This window comes from Scylla paramamosain, chromosome 23, assembly GCF_035594125.1.
Source record: "Scylla paramamosain isolate STU-SP2022 chromosome 23, ASM3559412v1, whole genome shotgun sequence".
NCBI lineage: Eukaryota > Metazoa > Arthropoda > Malacostraca > Decapoda > Portunidae > Scylla > Scylla paramamosain.
In genome coordinates this window covers 457,840-475,778 of record NC_087173.1, presented here as the reverse complement: position 1 = coordinate 475,778, position 17,939 = coordinate 457,840, and the positions used below count along the sequence as shown (strand labels likewise).

At 40.0% G+C, this 17,939-nt stretch overlaps 1 protein-coding gene across 38 annotated transcripts in view; it reads right to left on the bottom strand.

Moving 5' to 3' along the window:
• The window catches only part of LOC135111973 (circumsporozoite protein-like), a 184,500-nt gene that overhangs the window by 4,146 nt on the left and 162,415 nt on the right, over nucleotides 1-17,939 (bottom strand). For 34 of the 38 annotated variants that reach the window (XM_064025677.1, XM_064025694.1, XM_064025693.1 and 31 more), the window contains 2 exons: nucleotides 12,451-12,504; nucleotides 10,832-11,111 (listed from right to left, as the gene is read on the bottom strand). In XM_064025677.1, coding sequence (XP_063881747.1) covers nucleotides 10,966-11,111; nucleotides 12,451-12,504 — 200 coding nt within the window. In that variant the 3' untranslated portion in view covers nucleotides 10,832-10,965. Of the gene's footprint in view, nucleotides 1-10,831; nucleotides 11,112-12,450; nucleotides 12,505-17,939 lie in introns of those variants that run through there. The other 4 variants (XM_064025667.1, XM_064025665.1, XM_064025666.1 and 1 more) reach the window with 1 other exon arrangement.

Here is a 17,939-nt window from a genome sequence, read left to right as displayed (position 1 = left end):
AACGTGTTCGTTATTCAGACATGAACAATGACAACCGGGAATTAGTGTCTACATCAAGACAGGTTTTCAATCAGTGTACAGTACCTGAGTTAACGACGCTTGATGGAACACAATTCCACATATTTATGACACGATTGAAGTAAAATGTTTGGCTTCATTTGTTTGAAATCACTTACCTATTATTTGCTATTGTTTCTTGTAACATTAGACATGTTGAGTCTTAGGAAGAATTCGGGTCTCAAATTTGTGAAACCCTTAAAAGTTTAGTAAAGCAATATCAGATCCCCTCTTAGCCTGCGTTTGGATAGGGAGAATAGATCTCGTTCTTTAAGACGTTCCTTGTAGGGTTAATTGCGAAGCTTTCAAGTAATTTTCGTTACTCTACTTCGTATTGTCTTTTTTTCTGATTTCTCAATATTCCTTCTGTAGTAGGATGACAAAAACTGTACATTGTATTCAAGATGAGTACGTACAAGTGAGTTGTACAAAGCCAGATTTTTTTATTTATTTTTTTATTTTTTTCAGATTTGAAGGTGAAAGATCTTCTTAATGAAAACTATTAATTTATAGGCAATTTCAATGACTTCGGTGCAGTGTTTGCTTGGTTCAAGATCTGCTGTCACTAAAACTCCCAGATCTTTCTCAGGATCCAAACTATTGATGGGGGGATTACTTTTTATAATTTTCCAGCAGATTGCTATTTCCTATATTTAATACGTGGCATTTATCAAAATCAAAGTTATAAGCCACGTTTCACACCATTCAATGAGAGTGTATACATCATTTTGCAAAATTTGACGTTGGTTTGGTGTCAGTCTTGTTAGCAATTTTAGTATCTGTGAATTTTGACAGTTTACTTCTGATTCCTTCGTCTATGTCATTGATATATATTATGAAGAGGATCGGTCCTAAGATTGAACACTGAGGAACGCCACTACTTATATCAATCTAATTTGAAGAATTAGGGTTTGTGGTGACCCCCATACCACAATATATATTGTACTGTCAAAAAAAAAAAAAAAAAAGAAGAAGAAAAGACGAAAGAAAACAAAATAAGGAAAAAGAAAGAAGTGAAGATAAAATAAGTCAGAAGAAAGAAGAAATGGAATGTTTATAGTGATTGATGTGTTGCTGATATCATGTGTTTTTCTCACTGAACATTAATGGCGCCGACTGAATATTTGTTGTGTTTGTGCATGTGATATTGTCTGTGTTTTGCACGATGATTGCGTTGATCAGTGAATATGTTGAAGAGATATAAGGTAACATCTAATAACTTTGAATGATTTAAAGATGAATGCGAGTGAGAAATTTTGAGTTGTAAGAAATGTAAATAATTAGTAGTTATTAATTAAAATATGAAAATGTTTGTGAGTTTTACAGTAGCATTTATAAACCAATTCCTTGCAATATCTCAGAACACGACACGTTAATTCAGTATGTCTGTCTGTCTATCTGTCTGTCTCTCTGTCTGTCTGTCTATTTACCTAATCTATTTTCTACTTACTGAACTGTTTATCTACCCATCTATTTATTTTTATATCTAATTAAATACTTATTCATTTATTCATCTATCTATCAATCTATCTATCCATTCATCTGTCCATCTATATATCTATTTATCAGCCAGTCGATCTATTTAACCATTTACCTATCCAGCCATCTATCTATAACTCTACCTGTTCAACCAGATACCTATTCATTAATCAATTCGTCAGACCAACGACACATTTCTCTATCTGCGCCTGAACATACTCACCGATCCATCTCCCCGTTCACCGCCACTGTACCGAGATAATGCACCCTCAACACACTCCTATACTCGGCGGCGGCTAGGCAACGCTATTTCGACATGTTCCACTAAGCATCCCTCCAGTTCTTCCCACAGCTCCCTGCTTATGAGGGGAGACCAGGCCCTGCTAATACTACGGGACGGGAGGAGGAGGGGGATGAAGAGGAGGGGCGTCTATTGCAAGCATTATGTCGGCAAAAGGAAGGATGGAACGTAAGTGAGAGAGGATGAAGGATGGTGGAGCGAGGGAAGAGAAGAAAGGAATTCCTGAAAATGGGAGAAGTTGAGAATGAGGTGTGATGTTGTTGTTGTTGTTGTTGTTGGTGGTGGTGGTGGTGGTGAGGGACAGGAGATTAATTAGGAATGATTAGTGGTGGCGGGGGTGAGGTATGGGACAGAATCATGGTGAAGTGGAGTGTAAGCTGTGGTGATGGTGACGGTGATGGTGATGTTGTGGTGACGAGGATGAGCTTGTGCGTGAATGATTACTGATTAGTGATGACAGGTTAATAGAGCGTCAGTTTATATTAACAGCCACTGGACATGATACATTACGGACAGCTGGTGTGCAGTGGAGGGAGCGTGTTATTATCATAGTCTCCAGATCACTTATTAGAGTCTAGAATAGATCATAAGGCTAACAATTTGGTTACAGTTTACAATACCACTTAATTTCCGAATGGTAAAGAGTGGATGGAAAAGAGAGTTAAATCAGGTTGGTTCATTTAGTTAGGAAGGTGTCTTGATACTCGTCTCTTATAGCAACTCAAGTCATACGGAGGTGAGTAAACATATATGATCAGTTCAAGTCATAACAAGTTTGGGAAGTTAGATAAAAATCAGGGAGATTTATGGAGTTTAACTGTGAAAGGGATCAAAGAGTGAAGAGGCAGTCAACTCTCGCACTATTAAAGAGAAAACAAGGACTGAAAGTAAGTGAAAAGCCTAGTTGTATCAGAGCGTGTGTTTCATGAGCAGGGCTGAACTGTAGCGTTTGGATTGCTTTGTATTCATGGTGAGGGGAATCACACCATGGGCGGGATGTGATACGTTAATAGGAGTGTTTGTATGCGTAATAAAGTGACACAATAATGGATATGGAACGTGCCACATTGATTGCTTTGCATTCATTTTAAAGGGAAATCATGCCACCAATGAAGTGTAACACGTTATTTGGAATTTTTATCCATGAAAAGAACCGTAGTAAGGCAGTTCAAGGAAGCATTAAGTGGTAGTCAGATGACACTTGATCATAAAAGTAAATGAATACTTAACTCAACGCACAAAAAAAAGTACAGAAATTTTAAGGAACACATGCTTCTTTCTGACGAACATCACTCGCAAGACCTGCATTACATTCAGTCCCGAAGAGTCCTCAAGAGTCCTTTCAGCAGTGAAAAAATCATCAATTCACCCTAAGGAAAAGGAACAGAAAAATTACAAACTCTACCACCATCACCACCACCACCACCTCATCCTCCTCCTCCTCCTCCTCCTCCCTCCTCCTCCTCCTCCTTCTTTTTTTTTTTCTTTTTGCATAGGAATAATAATAAAATCTCAATTTATTCTTTCCAATCAAAATGCAGTCAGTTTTCCCCACACTGCACGATGGTTTTCCCACGCCGGCACAAGCACAAGGACGTGTCAGTTTGGCAGAAGTCATACACTGATCCAGCTTACTTTACTAAATGGTACTTAATCTAAATTAATTCCAAAGCGATACGTAAAGACCTGTGGGAGTGTTTCTGTTTTGGTAATCCATTGTAATCATATGTAATCCTCATTTTCTTCGTCCGCATTCTCCTGTTATTGATCAACTTTGTGATTTTAAGTACTAGAGGTCAAAGTTGCAGGGGATAACCTGTGTATGCAGCCTCTAAAGGGAAGGTACACAGACCCAGTGACCGAAGCTGTGGCCTGATTGACTGCCGCCTCTCTGGAAAGCGCAACGCAGCGAGGCTACACCACCCCTCAACAACCAAACTGTGCCTTCACCTGCGCTACGCACACACCACATCACACAACTATCATGCATTTACACTCTCCCTCACAAACAAAAGTAGACAGGCCACAACTCTTTCCCTCACTATTCTTTCAAGTTCTATGTGGTTTTTCTATACCATGTGGTATCAATTCCTGTATCTTGTCAGCTTCTGCTGGAGGGATTGGTAGGGAGGAACCTTCTGTACTATCCTGTATCTCCCACAAATAGTTAATGTAGAATAATTATCCAAACAGCCTCATCAATACCTCAAGGTTTGCTCTTCCAATGCATTCCTTTGTAGAGAGAGAGAGAGAGAGAGAGAGAGAGAGAGAGAGAGAGAGAGAGAGAGAGAGAGAGAGAGAGAGAGAGAGAGAGAGAGAGAGAGAGAGAGAGAGAGAGAGAGAGAGAGAGAGAGAGAGAGAGAGAGAGAGAGAGAGAGAGAGAGAGAGAGAGAGAGAGAGAGAGAGAGAGAGAGAGAGAGAGAGAGAGAGAGAGAGAGAGAGAGAGAGAGAGAGAGAGAGAGAGAGAGAGAGAGAGAGAGAGAGAGAGAGAGAGACAGACAGACAGAGAGAGAGAGAGAGAGAGAGAGAGAGAGAGAGAGAGAGAGAGAGAGAGAGAGAGAGAGAGAGAGAGAGAGAGAGAGAGAGAGAGAGAGAGAGAGAGAGAGAGAGAGAGAGAGAGAGAGAGAGAGAGAGAGAGAGAGAGAGAGAGAGAGAGAGAGAGAGAGAGAGAGAGAGAGAGAGAGAGAGAGAGAGAGAGAGAGAGAGAGAGAGAGAGAGAGAGAGAGAGAGAGAGAGAGAGAGAGAGAGAGAGAGAGAGAGAGAGAGAGAGAGAGAGAGAGAGAGAGAGAGAGAGAGAGAGAGAGAGAGAGAGACAGACAGACAGACAGACAGAGAGAGAGAGAGAGAGAGAGAGAGAGAGAGAGAGAGAGAGAGAGAGAGAGAGAGAGAGAGAGAGAGAGAGAGAGAGAGAGAGAGAGAGAGAGAGAGAGAGAGAGAGAGACAGACAGACAGACAGACAGACAGACAGACAGACAGAGAGAGAGAGAGAGAGAGAGAGAGAGAGAGAGAGAGAGAGAGAGAGAGAGAGAGAGAGAGAGAGAGAGAGAGAGAGAGAGAGAGAGAGATAGACAGACAGACAGACAGACAGAGAGAGAGAGAGAGAGAGAGAGAGAGAGAGAGAGAGAGAGAGAGAGAGAGAGAGAGAGAGAGAGAGAGAGAGAGAGAGAGAGAGAGAGAGAGACAGACAGACAGACAGACAGAGAGAGAGAGAGAGAGAGAGAGAGAGAGAGAGAGAGAGAGAGAGAGAGAGAGAGAGAGAGAGAGAGAGAGAGAGAGAGAGAGAGAGAGACAGACAGAGAGAGACAGACAGACAGACAGACAGACAGACAGACAGACAGACAGACAGAGAGAGAGAGAGAGAGAGAGAGAGAGAGAGAGAGAGAGAGAGAGAGAGAGAGAGAGAGAGAGAGAGAGAGAGAGAGCGTTCTAGGCCAGAGAGCAACATCAGTCCCCTTCCCCCCACCCCCACCCCAGCAACACATTTTAAGCAACCATTCCGTAGACGCATCACGGGATAATTTTTAAGAGCAATACTGGATGACCATTAGGGGAGCCACACTCCACGGCCACACGCGGGTCTGTCAGGGGGAAGGGTGCGGGCAAGAGGGGCAGGCGGACCATACCAGCGTGTAGGGTCAAAACATATCACGGCAAAAAAGGAGATAGAGGAAGTGAGGCTATGTTTTAATCCTATGCATTATTAAAGACAAAAAAAAAATTGTCTATATGAATGAAAATATGGAAAAGAACTTAGATTTTTTCTTTTCTATAAACAAATTAAAATGAGATGGAGGAGAGTGAGGCTATTTATTGTTAAAAATTGTTGTCTGTGTGAGAATATGAAAAAAGAATATAATTACAGTATGATATTTTTTTCTTTTCTTTTCTGGACAAACTTGTTTGTAGCTAGAAACATATAATGACAAAAAGAAGGCAGACAAAAAAGAAAATAGTGTTTTACAGAGTGTATCGTTGAAAAAAGTTTTGTATAAATCAAGATATGAAAAAGCAGTATAAAATGGTACTTTTTTTTTCGCCTAGGGACACACGTGGAACACACTTGTCAAGTAAAGTGAACATAAAGTGGAAATGCTGAAGATAAACAAAATAATGGAGGAACACTGAAGCTTTCACGAGAATGGAACTGTTAATATTACTGGGATTTTTATTTATTTTCTCTAGTGTACATCATTATCCCAGACTACATCACCACAACTACATCATTCCGTCACAGCGTAAAGGGAGAGACTATAGTGGTGATGATGTCACTGTATTTATGCTCTACAACCTGCATCACTTTAACAAACTTTAGGCGCTGTATCATTACAAACACAACTCATCACCCACAGCAGAGTACCACACTAACATCCGACATTACCTCACCCTCCTGAGCCAATAACCTGCAGGGAGTGCCACAGCCCCGCCAGGCTACATAGAATACAAGCAATCACCCTGAGAGCGCACCCCGTCACGTGGCTCACTCTAATAGAAGCTTACAGTGTAGGGAAGCTGCCTCTGAGCGTCACATAATCCTGCACGCCATCCGGACCACGCTACGCTACGCCTCCTCCTCCTCCTCCTCCTCCTCCTCCTCCTTGACCCTGCCTGACCACTTGCCTTCTTTTAAATACAAACTGCACACCCCACGTGGCGCATATAAACACTAGCCCATCGCCGTACATTTGGCCATTTGCTCTACTCTCGACACACACACTGCTGCACGCCACTGAGAGAGAGAGAGAGAGAGAGAGAGAGAGAGAGAGAGAGAGAGAGAGAGAGAGAGAGAGAGAGAGAGAGAGAGAGAGAGAGAGAGAGAGAGAGAGAAACATTCATGGCAAAAAGTAAATTCTTTCATACAAATGCACCACAATAAACGCCTCCAGCGTAAGACTGCATAATTATCAGGCAGGAAGCGCGGCAGTAAACACGTGAAGTCTATGGAGAAGGCAGGGCGTGTTTCACTTGCTGGTCTTGCCTCTCACTTTTTTTTAATATGTTTTCTTTTTTTTTTTCTTTTTTTTTCCTTACATGGATTGACAAGGTGTGGAATAATAGTAAAAATATATAAATAATAGAAAAACTGAATTGGTGTCACTGCAGCTGATAATCCTGCTCTTTATTACTACTACTACTACTACTACTACGTTGAGAAATGCGTTGAGAAATTTGATATCATTGCTTTAACTGAAACTTGGTTAGATATGTCAGGAAAAGTATTTAATCCAGAGGTTAATATAGATGGGTATACAATGTTCTATAAAGATAGGGAAAACAGAAGAGGAGGAGGCGTCGCGTTATACGTTAGGGACACATTACAGTGTTGTATCAACAGTAGAATTAAAACAGATAACAAAGCTGAGTCGATATGGGTAGATATTAAAGAAGGATCGCAGTCAGTAGTACTAGGGTTAGTTTACAGACCACCGACCAGTACAGAGGAAATTAACGCCTCATTGTGGCAGGAATTAAATAGAGCAGGCAGGTACAGTCAGGTATGTGTGGTAGGAGATTTTAATTTTAGGAATATCGACTGGAGTCTGATGGTGGGTGACAAGAAAGCAAAGGAATTTCTTAAGGTAATTCAGGATAATTTTTTAAAACAGGTAGTCGTAGAACCAACAAGGGGGAATAATATTCTAGATTTAATTCTTACTAGCAGGGAGGAAGCAGTCACGCAGATAGAGTTTGGAGGACAGCTAGGTAACAGTGACCATAGGGAAATTAGGTACAATTTAGAATGGGAAGAAACAGTTAGAAACAAAAACACTAGTAAAATACCTGACTTTAGGAGAGCAGATTTTGAAGAATTAAAAAGGTACCTCCAAGGAGTGGACTGGCAAAGGATGCAGGGTGAGGTCAGGTCAGGGACGGAGTTCAGAGAGATAAGGCAGGATGAGAGAGGTGAGGTGAGGCTTGAGGGTGTAGGACAAGAGGAGGGAAGATGTGTCCGGAAGGGAGGAGGAAAGAGGAAGGGGGGAGCTAGGTGTGAGTATGTTGGAATGTCAGGTCATGCTGAAATGAGAGAGGTGAGGTCGAGGCGAGTAGATGAGGGAGTGGAGAGGATGGTAGGGGACGAGATGAGGGGACTAGGTGAAGTAAATGTAGATGAATTGCATAAATATTTCGTAAAGTTCATACAGGTCAGTTAGCAAATATCCCGTATAGAACAATAAGATCACAAAAAAATGACCCTAAATGGATGACTGCTAGGTTAAAGCAATATATAGGGCGTAAGAGAAGTATATATAGGAGATTAAGGGCAGGTGAAGAAGTTTTAAGGACACAATATAATGAATTAGTTAGAACAGTCAGGAAGTTAACGAGGAAAGCTAACGACAATTATGAATCAAAGGTAGCCAGATATACCCCAAGGGATTTTATCAGGTATACAGGACGAAGAATAAGGATACTGTAGGTCCATTAAAGGCAGCAGATTGGGAGCTGGTTAGTTCTGGGGAGAAGATTAGTAAACTTCTGAATGATTATTTTTTAACTGTCTTCACCCAGGAAAACATGCAGGATATGCCAGATAGTGAACAGGTGTTTAGAGCAGATGAGAATGAGAAGCTGACAGTTATTTCCATAACTAGGTAGATAGTGGAACAGGAGATAGATAGGCTAAAAAAGTTCAAGTCACCAGGACCTGATGAAATATATCCCAGAGTACTTAAAGAATGTAAAGAGATTATTAGTGAGCCGTTAGTTTCTGTCTTTAGGAAATCACTGGAGTCGGGTGAGGTACCAGTAATGTGGAGGCAGGCTAATGTAGTACCCATCTTTAAGAAAGGAGATAAAACTTTAGCGTCTAATTATAGACCTGTCAGCTTAACTTCAGTTGTAGGTAAAATGTTAGAGTCAATAATAGCGAGGAACATTAGGGAACATTTAGACAAACATAACTTGATAAATCAGTCACAGCATGGCTTCACGAAGGGGAGGTCTTGCCTGACAAACTTATTAAGTTTTTACACTTAAGTGTATGACGCAGTAGATAATGGTGATAGTTATGATATCTTATATCTGGACTTTAGTAAAGCATTTGACAAGGTACCCCATCAATGGCTCCTGAGAAAGGTTAGGGCACACGGGATAGATGGGAAGGTGTTAGGCTGGATAGGGTCATGGCTTAGTGACAGGCGACAGAGAGTGGTAATAAACGGCTCGAAATCCGAGTGGGGTCATGTAATTAGTGGGGTGCCACAGGGATCAGTATTAGGGCCGTTGTTATTTCTAATGTATATCAATGACTTGGATAGTGGAATTAGTAGTGATGTTAGTAAATTTGCGGATGACACAAAGATAGGTAGATTAATTAGGTCAGAATCGGATGCCATCGCCTTGTAGGCAGACTTAGATAGAATGAATGAATGGACGGATAGATGGCAAATGCAATTTAATATCAATAAATGCAAAGTGCTTAGCGTATGTAGAGGAAACCCACACAATAGGTACACAATAGACAACCAAACTCTGGTAGGTACAGGGTACGAGAAAAATTTAGGAGTTATAGTTAGCTCTGAACTCCGTCTAGGGAAACAATGCATAGAAGCCAGAAACAAGGCAAATAGGGTACTAGGATGAATTTTTAGGAGTGTTAAAAGTAGAAGGCCGGGAGTAATATTTAAGTTATACTTGGCGCTGGTCAGACCTCATCTAGACTACGCGGTGCAGTTCTGGTCCCCACATTACAGGAAAGATATAGGTCTATTAGAATCAGTACAGAGGAGAATGACTAAAAGGATACAGGGGATGAGGAGTATTCCTTACGAGGCGAGGTGGAAGTTGTTAAATTTACATTCTTTAGAGAGACGTAGGTTAAGGGGGGATTTGATAGAAGTCTTTAAGTGGTATAAGGGTTATAACAAGGGAGATGTAAGCAAAATTCTTAGGATCAGCAACCAGGGTAGAACAAGAAATAAAGGGGTTCAAGCTTGAAAGGTTTAGGTTTAGGAAGGAGATAGGAAAAAATTGGTTCTCAAATAGAGTGGTAGATGAGTGGAACGGACTCAGTAATCATGTAGTTAGTGCTAGGACACTAGAGAGCTTTAAGAGAAGATTAGACAAGTTTATGGATGGGGATAGCAGATGGAAATAGGTAGGTGTGTTTCATACAGGGACTGCCACGTGTAAGCCTGGTCGCTTCTTGCAGCTTCCCTTATTTCTTATGTTCTTATGTTCTCACTACTACTACTACTACTACTACTACTACTACTACTACTGCTACAACTACTACTATTAACATTCACCTATTACAACTTAGGAAAGCTTTTTTTTTTCTCCAACCCTTTATGCTTCTTAAAAACATGGAACTGCATTTTGGAAATAAAAATTCAAATAGCCGAACACAAAAATCAATTAGATGCAAAAGATATTAGACGGCTCAACTTGAAACACTGCAGTAAACAATGCAACACATGTTTAATTTAGAGTCAGTATAAAATGGTATTATAACATTTGCATATAGCCACTACTTATACTCACACTCTCATATCTACTTGGCGAATGACAAACAGAGGAAGAAAAAAAAAATCTTTTCAGTTGCCGCTTCCATACATACAGACAAAATAAGAGAAAAAAGAAAAAAAAAGTCAACAATAAAAAATCTAAATATGTTTCTGGAAGTGCCTCAATACTATTAAAACAACTAGTCACAGGAAGGGGAAAAAACAGAAACAGGCAGAGAATTCCAGAGTTTACCAATGAAGGGGATGAAAGAATGAAGATATTGCTTAACTCCTGGACTACTGAAGGGTAACGGAATAAAGGTGAAAGTCTTGTGTAGCGTCAGCGTGGGGAAGGAGAGACGCATGCTGATGGCAAATTCAGAAGAGCAGTAACCATAGAAATAACAACACAAGACAGACTTCCCCCATTTTTTTCCATCTTCATATACTTGTGTGCATTTTTTGTAGCATATCAGTGTATTTGCTATGGTAAGCTCAGTAGGTATGAAATGTTCTCTAGGGTATGCATTAATTCATCCATATATTTATTTATTTATTTATTCACTTATTTATTATCTATTTATTTCATATTCTACTTTTCATTACCACATTTCGAATCCTTCTTTTCTCTATGCATACAGTAAAATAAGCACACAAAGACTGGACTACATGTTACAATGAACATTATAGACTAAATTTACATTCTTCTTTCATATATATACCCTGGGAAGGCAGAAAAATGGGAGACAAAAACAACGCTCTGGAAAAAGGTTTAATTTCCTCCAGCACGTGTTGGCAGTGCTCACCGCGGCACCACCTGCCATCCTTCCCTGAAAATATCAAAACATCCACATAAGAAAGTGATGCAGCTTGACTATTCTAAAAAGAGCTAAAAATGAAGCATCATAAACAGAACTACCACAAATCATTTACTGCATGAGTTACAACATACACATGAACAAAAAAAGAAAGAATAAATACTAAAGAAAAACACGAAATGTCATAAATAAATCGTGTCAAATTCCTCCAAGCAAGAACACATGGATACATGAAAAACAGCACTGAAAATAGAACACACTTGAAACTCTGAGAATGTTAAATATGCACAACAGCTGCAACAAAATAAAACCTAAAAAAAACAACAGCAAGGATATACTTAGAAAATAATAAGTACCACTTTAGTCTAGCCATAAAAAGTATTCACGGCACAAAACATGAAAGTCCCTTTTGAGTATCTCCGCCAAGGTGGCCTGACTCATCTATTCTTCTTTCTTTATTGTTGCTCAGTAATACAACACATCCACTTTCCTCCGTTTGTGTTTCTGATAACAACAACAACAACAACAACAACAACAAACACAACAACTCTCTGACCACTCCTAGTTATATACCTGCCTTTTCGTGTGGTTACTGCGAGGACACAGGATGTTCCCTATATCCTCTTACACAACAAAACAACAACAACAACAAAGGCTCAAGAGACCACAAAGATATCGTAGTTGCTGTTGGTTCTGGATGTCACCGCTTCTTGGTAAGGATCTCAACAAAAGCAAACACCTGTGAGATCCACCCTACTTCATGCTTGTGCTGCTAACTCGTCTGGATGAAGCAATATATTTAGTATGATTCATTTCACTGGACCTGCCTAGTATAGTTGTGTCTACATATTTCAGCTCCCGCGGTCATCTGAATACAAAAGCCTCACTGTAAAGCCAAGGTAGTGTTTGGCTGTCAATAACATTCCTATATACGCATTACCAAACGCATCCTATTTTTTTTAGTCTTGTCGCCTACCAAACCAGTGTCAGACGCTCTTTTCATAAGGTCCCGCAGGAGGCCGTCTTTCCTGCCTCGGTAAGACTCACACGATTTACTCATATTTTCCCTGAAACATAATGTAATGAAGCTCCAGATGTTAGGGAGGAGATGAGGGCACAAGAATGAGAGACAAAAAAAAGCTTTAGAAAAAGGTTTCAACTAATCCTTCAATGGATAATACTACTGACACGATACCATGGAAGCACATCCTTTCTTTCCTTCATAGATTCGTGGGAAGCAGACAGGAGAAAGGCAGGCAACAGTGACAGGTTTCAGTTGACATGGAAAAAAAAAAATTTAACAGCGAGTTCCAAAACAGAGTGAACATGATGTAATGAAGCAGGTACTCACTTTCCTCCTGCACGTGTTGGCAGTGTTCACCGCGGCACCACCTGCCATCCTTTCCTGAAAATATCAAAACATCCACATAAAAAAGTGATGCAGCTTGACTATTGTAAAAAGAGCTAAAACTGGAGCATCATAAACAGAACCACCAGATATCCTCTACTGCACGAGTTACAACATACACATGAGCAAAAAAGGAAAGAATAAATATAAAAAAAAAAAAAAAAAAAAAAAAACAAAGTCATAAATAAAACGTGTCATATTCCTCCAAGCAGGAACACATGGATACATGAAAAACAACACTGAAAACAGAACACACTTGAAACGCTGAGAATGTTAAATATGCACAACAGCTGCAACAAAATAAAACGAATAAGCACAATTACATATATAACAAGATCAAATAAAAAAATAAAATAATAATAAGTGAAAAGCTTCCCAACATTCAGCGGTACAAACCTAAAAACAACAGCAAGGATATACTTAGAAAATAATAAGTACCACTTCAGTCTAGCCATAAAAAATATTCACGGCACAAAACATGAAAATCCCTTTTGAGTATCTCCGCCAAGGTGGCGCGACTCATCTATTCTTCTTTCTTTATTGTTGCTCAGTAATACAACACATCCACCTTCCTCCGTTTGTGGTTCTGATAACAACAACAACAACAACAACTCTCTGATTACTCCTAGTTAGATACCTGCCTTTTCGTGTGGTTACTGCGAGGACACAGGATGTTCCCTAAAACGTCGTCTTACACAACAAAACAACAACAATAACAAAGGCTCCACAGACCACAAAGATATCGTAGTTGCTGTTGGTTCTGGATGTCACTGCTTCTTGGTAAGGATCTCAACAAAAGCAAACACCTGTGAGATCCACCCTACTTCTCGCTTGTGCTGCTAACTCGTCTGGATGAAGCAATATATTTAGTGTGATACCTTTCACTGGACCTGCCTAGTATAGTTGTGTCTACATATTTCAGCTCCCGCGGTCATCTCAATACAAAAGCCTCACTGCAAACCCAAGGTAGTGTTTCGCAGGCAATAATATTCCTATATACTCATTACCAAAGGCATCCTATTTTATTAGTCCCGCTGCTTGTCAAACCAGTGCCTGACGCTCTTTTGATAAGGTCCCGCAGGAAGCAGTCTTTCCTACCACAGCAAGACTCACACGATTTACTCATATTTTCCCTGAAGCACAGTGATGAAGCTCCAGATATTAGTGTTTTCTACGATGCCTTTGCTATTTCGACACTATACATACATATAGAAAAAAAAAAACTGAGTGCTGGCTCCCGCGGCCCGCCAACCTACGCGGGTATTGTTTCCCTATGCGCTCATAGCAGAACAACCCAACAAGACAAGTCTTACACCCGAAAGTCTCCCACCCATAAAGCTTCCCATCAGCCCCCCACTGCTCCTAAACCACGAGGTCCTTCTCATCTCACACCTGCCAGGGCAATGACAAGAAAACATGAGGCACGCTGGAACAAAGAGGAGGATGCATTCAGCCCCGGTCTGCACGATACAACCCTGAGGAGAACGCTGGATGGCAGACACTATACAGCTTATAATCAAGCCCACGCCTACACCTCTGGAGTGGGCAGATGGAACAGAAGCCACCTAGTGCAGAAACACGCAAGTACCCCGGTGTTTGAAACGCAGGAAACGTACAGTGATAACTAGCATGGTTACAGAAGGGAAAGAAATAAATATGCTAGTGAGAGGAAGAAGAAGAAAAAAAAAAAACAAAAAAAACAGGGTGTTACAATTGCGGCGAATTCAATCATGTTCAAAGAAATTGTAGATTTGACCACAAACTCTTATGTGGCAGCTGTCAACGTTTAGGTCATAAGAGCCGCTTACGTCAACAGTATAGGGCATAGGATGATGGCGAGGAAGCATCTGCCGTTGTTGAAATAAAGGAGTTAAAAAAGGATTCGCTAACTCTTAAACACATTAATGCACCATCACTGTTATCGAGTTTGGAAGAGGTAAAGTTATTGATAATAGATAGAAATATCGATGTTTTATGTATGAGTGAAACATGACTTCAAGCAAACACCCCAGATGGTTACGTAGAAATTCCTAATTGTGATTGATTTTTAGATGTGACAATGGTCGAGGAGCCGGGATATGCATGTATGTCCATAGTACCCTCAATCCCTCTGTCATTAACCTAGATGTGCCAAGACCGACAGGCGTGGAGGATGTATGGGTAAAGATACAGTGCAGGAAGTTGCCGGCCATCATCATTGGTTGTGTATATCGACACCCTAAGGCTTTAGCCACATCATTTGACTACATTCAAGATGTTTTTAGGATGGTATGTCTGCGTGATAAAAGGATCTTTATCCTAGGTGATTCTAATGATGATATGATGACAACGGGTAATGAAATCAGTAAGATAATAAAAAACAAGTTGACACAAATAACAGATAGACCCACAAGAACAACCTCAACATCAGCTACTTTACTAGATCTCATAACTAATAAACCTGACGTCATTCTACCACAAGACGTTGTTCCTCAGGTCACTGTTGATCATGACCTAGTGTCTGTTGTTTTAATGGTTAGAAAACCTAAAAAACTGCCCATGGTAAAAAAGTTTTCGTAATTTGAAGAACTATGATAGACACTTTTTGTTCGCTCCTCCTTGACAATGTTCATAATATGAATAATATATTTTTAACTGACGATGTGAACAAACAAGTATGCATTTATAATGACATTTTTATTAACCGTCTTGACATGTGTGCCCCTCTTGTAACTAGAGCAGTGAAAGGAAAACCTACACCATGAATAAATGACGATATCCGTGAGGCAATGGAGGACCGTGATAGGTTACGAAGAAAGCTTAAAATCAATACAAGTAATTCACGGTTACGGAAACGTTACAAAACAGCCAAGAAACTATAACAGTAATAAAAATAATAGTAATAAAACTATGGCGCATCATTACCAAGTCCGTCTCAAAGGCAGTAAAGGGAACACTTCGGCCACATGGAACGTCATTAATGAAATTATCCCTAGTCAGAAAAATAAGCACATTGCCTATATTTGTTTTATAATCTAAGTGATAAAGCCGAAGAGTTCAATAATTTCTTTCCTAGTGTTGGAGAATTCACTTTTAAACGCGCACAGAAGGTAAATCTGTCGTCTGTCTCCCTCAGTCTAATATTAATATTATCTCTGCTTTTAGGCCTGAACCCGTAGATACTAACACCGTTATATTAACAGTTAAAGATCTTAATGCAACCAGCTCTGTCGGCTCTGATGGCATAGGGTTATGGTTTCTCCGGGAAGCGTGGTGGTAGTTAAATGAGGCTGAAGAGGAGGAGCACAAGTCTTGCTGCGATTGATGGATGATGGCAATCAAGGGTCGCAAGAGAGGAGGCGGGACGCTAGGCGCCTTCAGGCCAGTCACTGCCGGTGTCCCTCGCCTCCCCTTCCTGCCTCGCTGCGAGGTGAAGGGGGCACTACCACCGCTGGCTCAACACTTACACTACCTTTGCGTCTCAACACTGAAATGCTTGAATGAATGGGAATGAACGGGAAATTAATGGTCACTTAGAATTGCTTATAAATAGTACATGTTACTGTTTTAAATCAATCTGTCTGTCTGCGTCTGTCTGTTTATCTCTGTCTCACATGTTCATTATAATGTTCTGTAAGAATGAGCATCCCAATCTCTGTTGCTTTATTGCAATGCATCTGTTTGTATTAATGGTGTGTGTGTGTGTGTGAGTACATGTTACTGTTTTAAATCAATCTGTCTGTCTGCGTCTGTCTGTTTATCTCTGTCTCACATGTTCATTATAATGTTCTGTAAGAATGAGCATCCCAATCTCTGTTGCTTTATTGCAATGCATCTGTTTGTATTAATGGTGTGTGTGTGTGTGTGTGTGTGTGTGTGTGTGGTGTAACATAGCGAGTGGAACAATATTTACGAGTATGGGTCAGTAGGTCTGTCTTCAGGTATATTTAGTAGTTTTAGGAAATCAATGACAACTACGTATTGTGCCTGAAAAATGGCATACCGTAAATAAGAGGCCATGAGAGAAAAAAATATAGTTAGGTCACTATGTATGCATTTTCTTCGCTTACAGTAACCGTTATCACGAAAGAATATACGAGTAACGGAAGAGGCATACGTTTATATTATGCAAACATTATGCTGTATTAATATCCCACTGACTAATTCAGTTTAACTTTTAGTTAAGTAGTAGCTGCAGAGCACGGTAAACTATTTATTAAAGTGCTTTACAAAAAAAATTGTGCAAATATATTCTTTAGAATGAAATATACCAGTTTCTGCCGCTATTTAAAACTACTTTGTCCATGTCTGTGTCTGCCCGCACATCCATCTGTCCCTCTGTCTATTTGTCTGCTTCTCTGTCTGCTTGCTTGCCTTCTATTTTTGCCTGCCTGCCTGTCTGCCTGCTTCTTTGCCTGCCTATCCTCTTCAAGTTAGGCTGACTATTTCCCTGTCACCCTGTCTGTCTGCCTGCTTTCTTTCTTTCTTTTTTGTATGTCCATCCACCTCTTTCTCCGCCCGTTAGTCTGTCTGCCTCCTTGCTTGCTTGCTTGCTTGCTTGCCTCCCTGCCTGTTTGTTTGACCGTCTGTCTTCCTGCCTACCTGTCCGGTCTCTCTCTCTCTCTCTCTCTCTCTCTCTCTCTCTCTCTCTCTCTCTCTCTCTCTCTCTCTCTCTCTCTCTCTGTGATAATTATCTAAATATGTCAAAACATTATTTAAACCACTACTACGAAATAGCAATAGCATTTTTAAATGTTTCTATTGTATTCGACCTGACTACGTTGGAGGGCAATTCTTTCCAAATATTTACTCACCATATATATATATATATATATATATATATATATATATATATATATATATATATATATATATATATATATATATATATATATATATATATATATATACAGATACATACATACATACATATATATATTAACGAATCATTAGCAACAATGGTTATCTTGGTCTATACATTGGTATGTTCAACTTCACTAGCTACAGCAAAAGCAACAGCACCAGTAGTAGTAGTAGTAGTAGTAGTAGTAGTAGTAAAAAAGAACAAGAACAAGATGATAAGAACAAATACTACTGATAGTTCACCTAATACTATTACTACTACTACTACTACTACTAGTACTACAACTACTACTAGTACTACTACTACTACTAGTACTATTACTACTACTATTACTACTACTACTACTACTACCTATTTTTTTTTTGTGTGTGTGTGTAGCAAAGTATAATAGTAATGAAAACAACAGCGTCACCAACAACCACAACGATAACAAAGGCATCAGCCGAGGGAATGAGCGGAACGATAAGACTAAAATGAAACTTAACAGTACAACCACCACCACCACCACCTTCATCACCGCTGCGTCAAAATCCACACCAGGCCCTGATTTCATGGTACTTGTAGGTAGTGGAATGTTTACATTAATTAC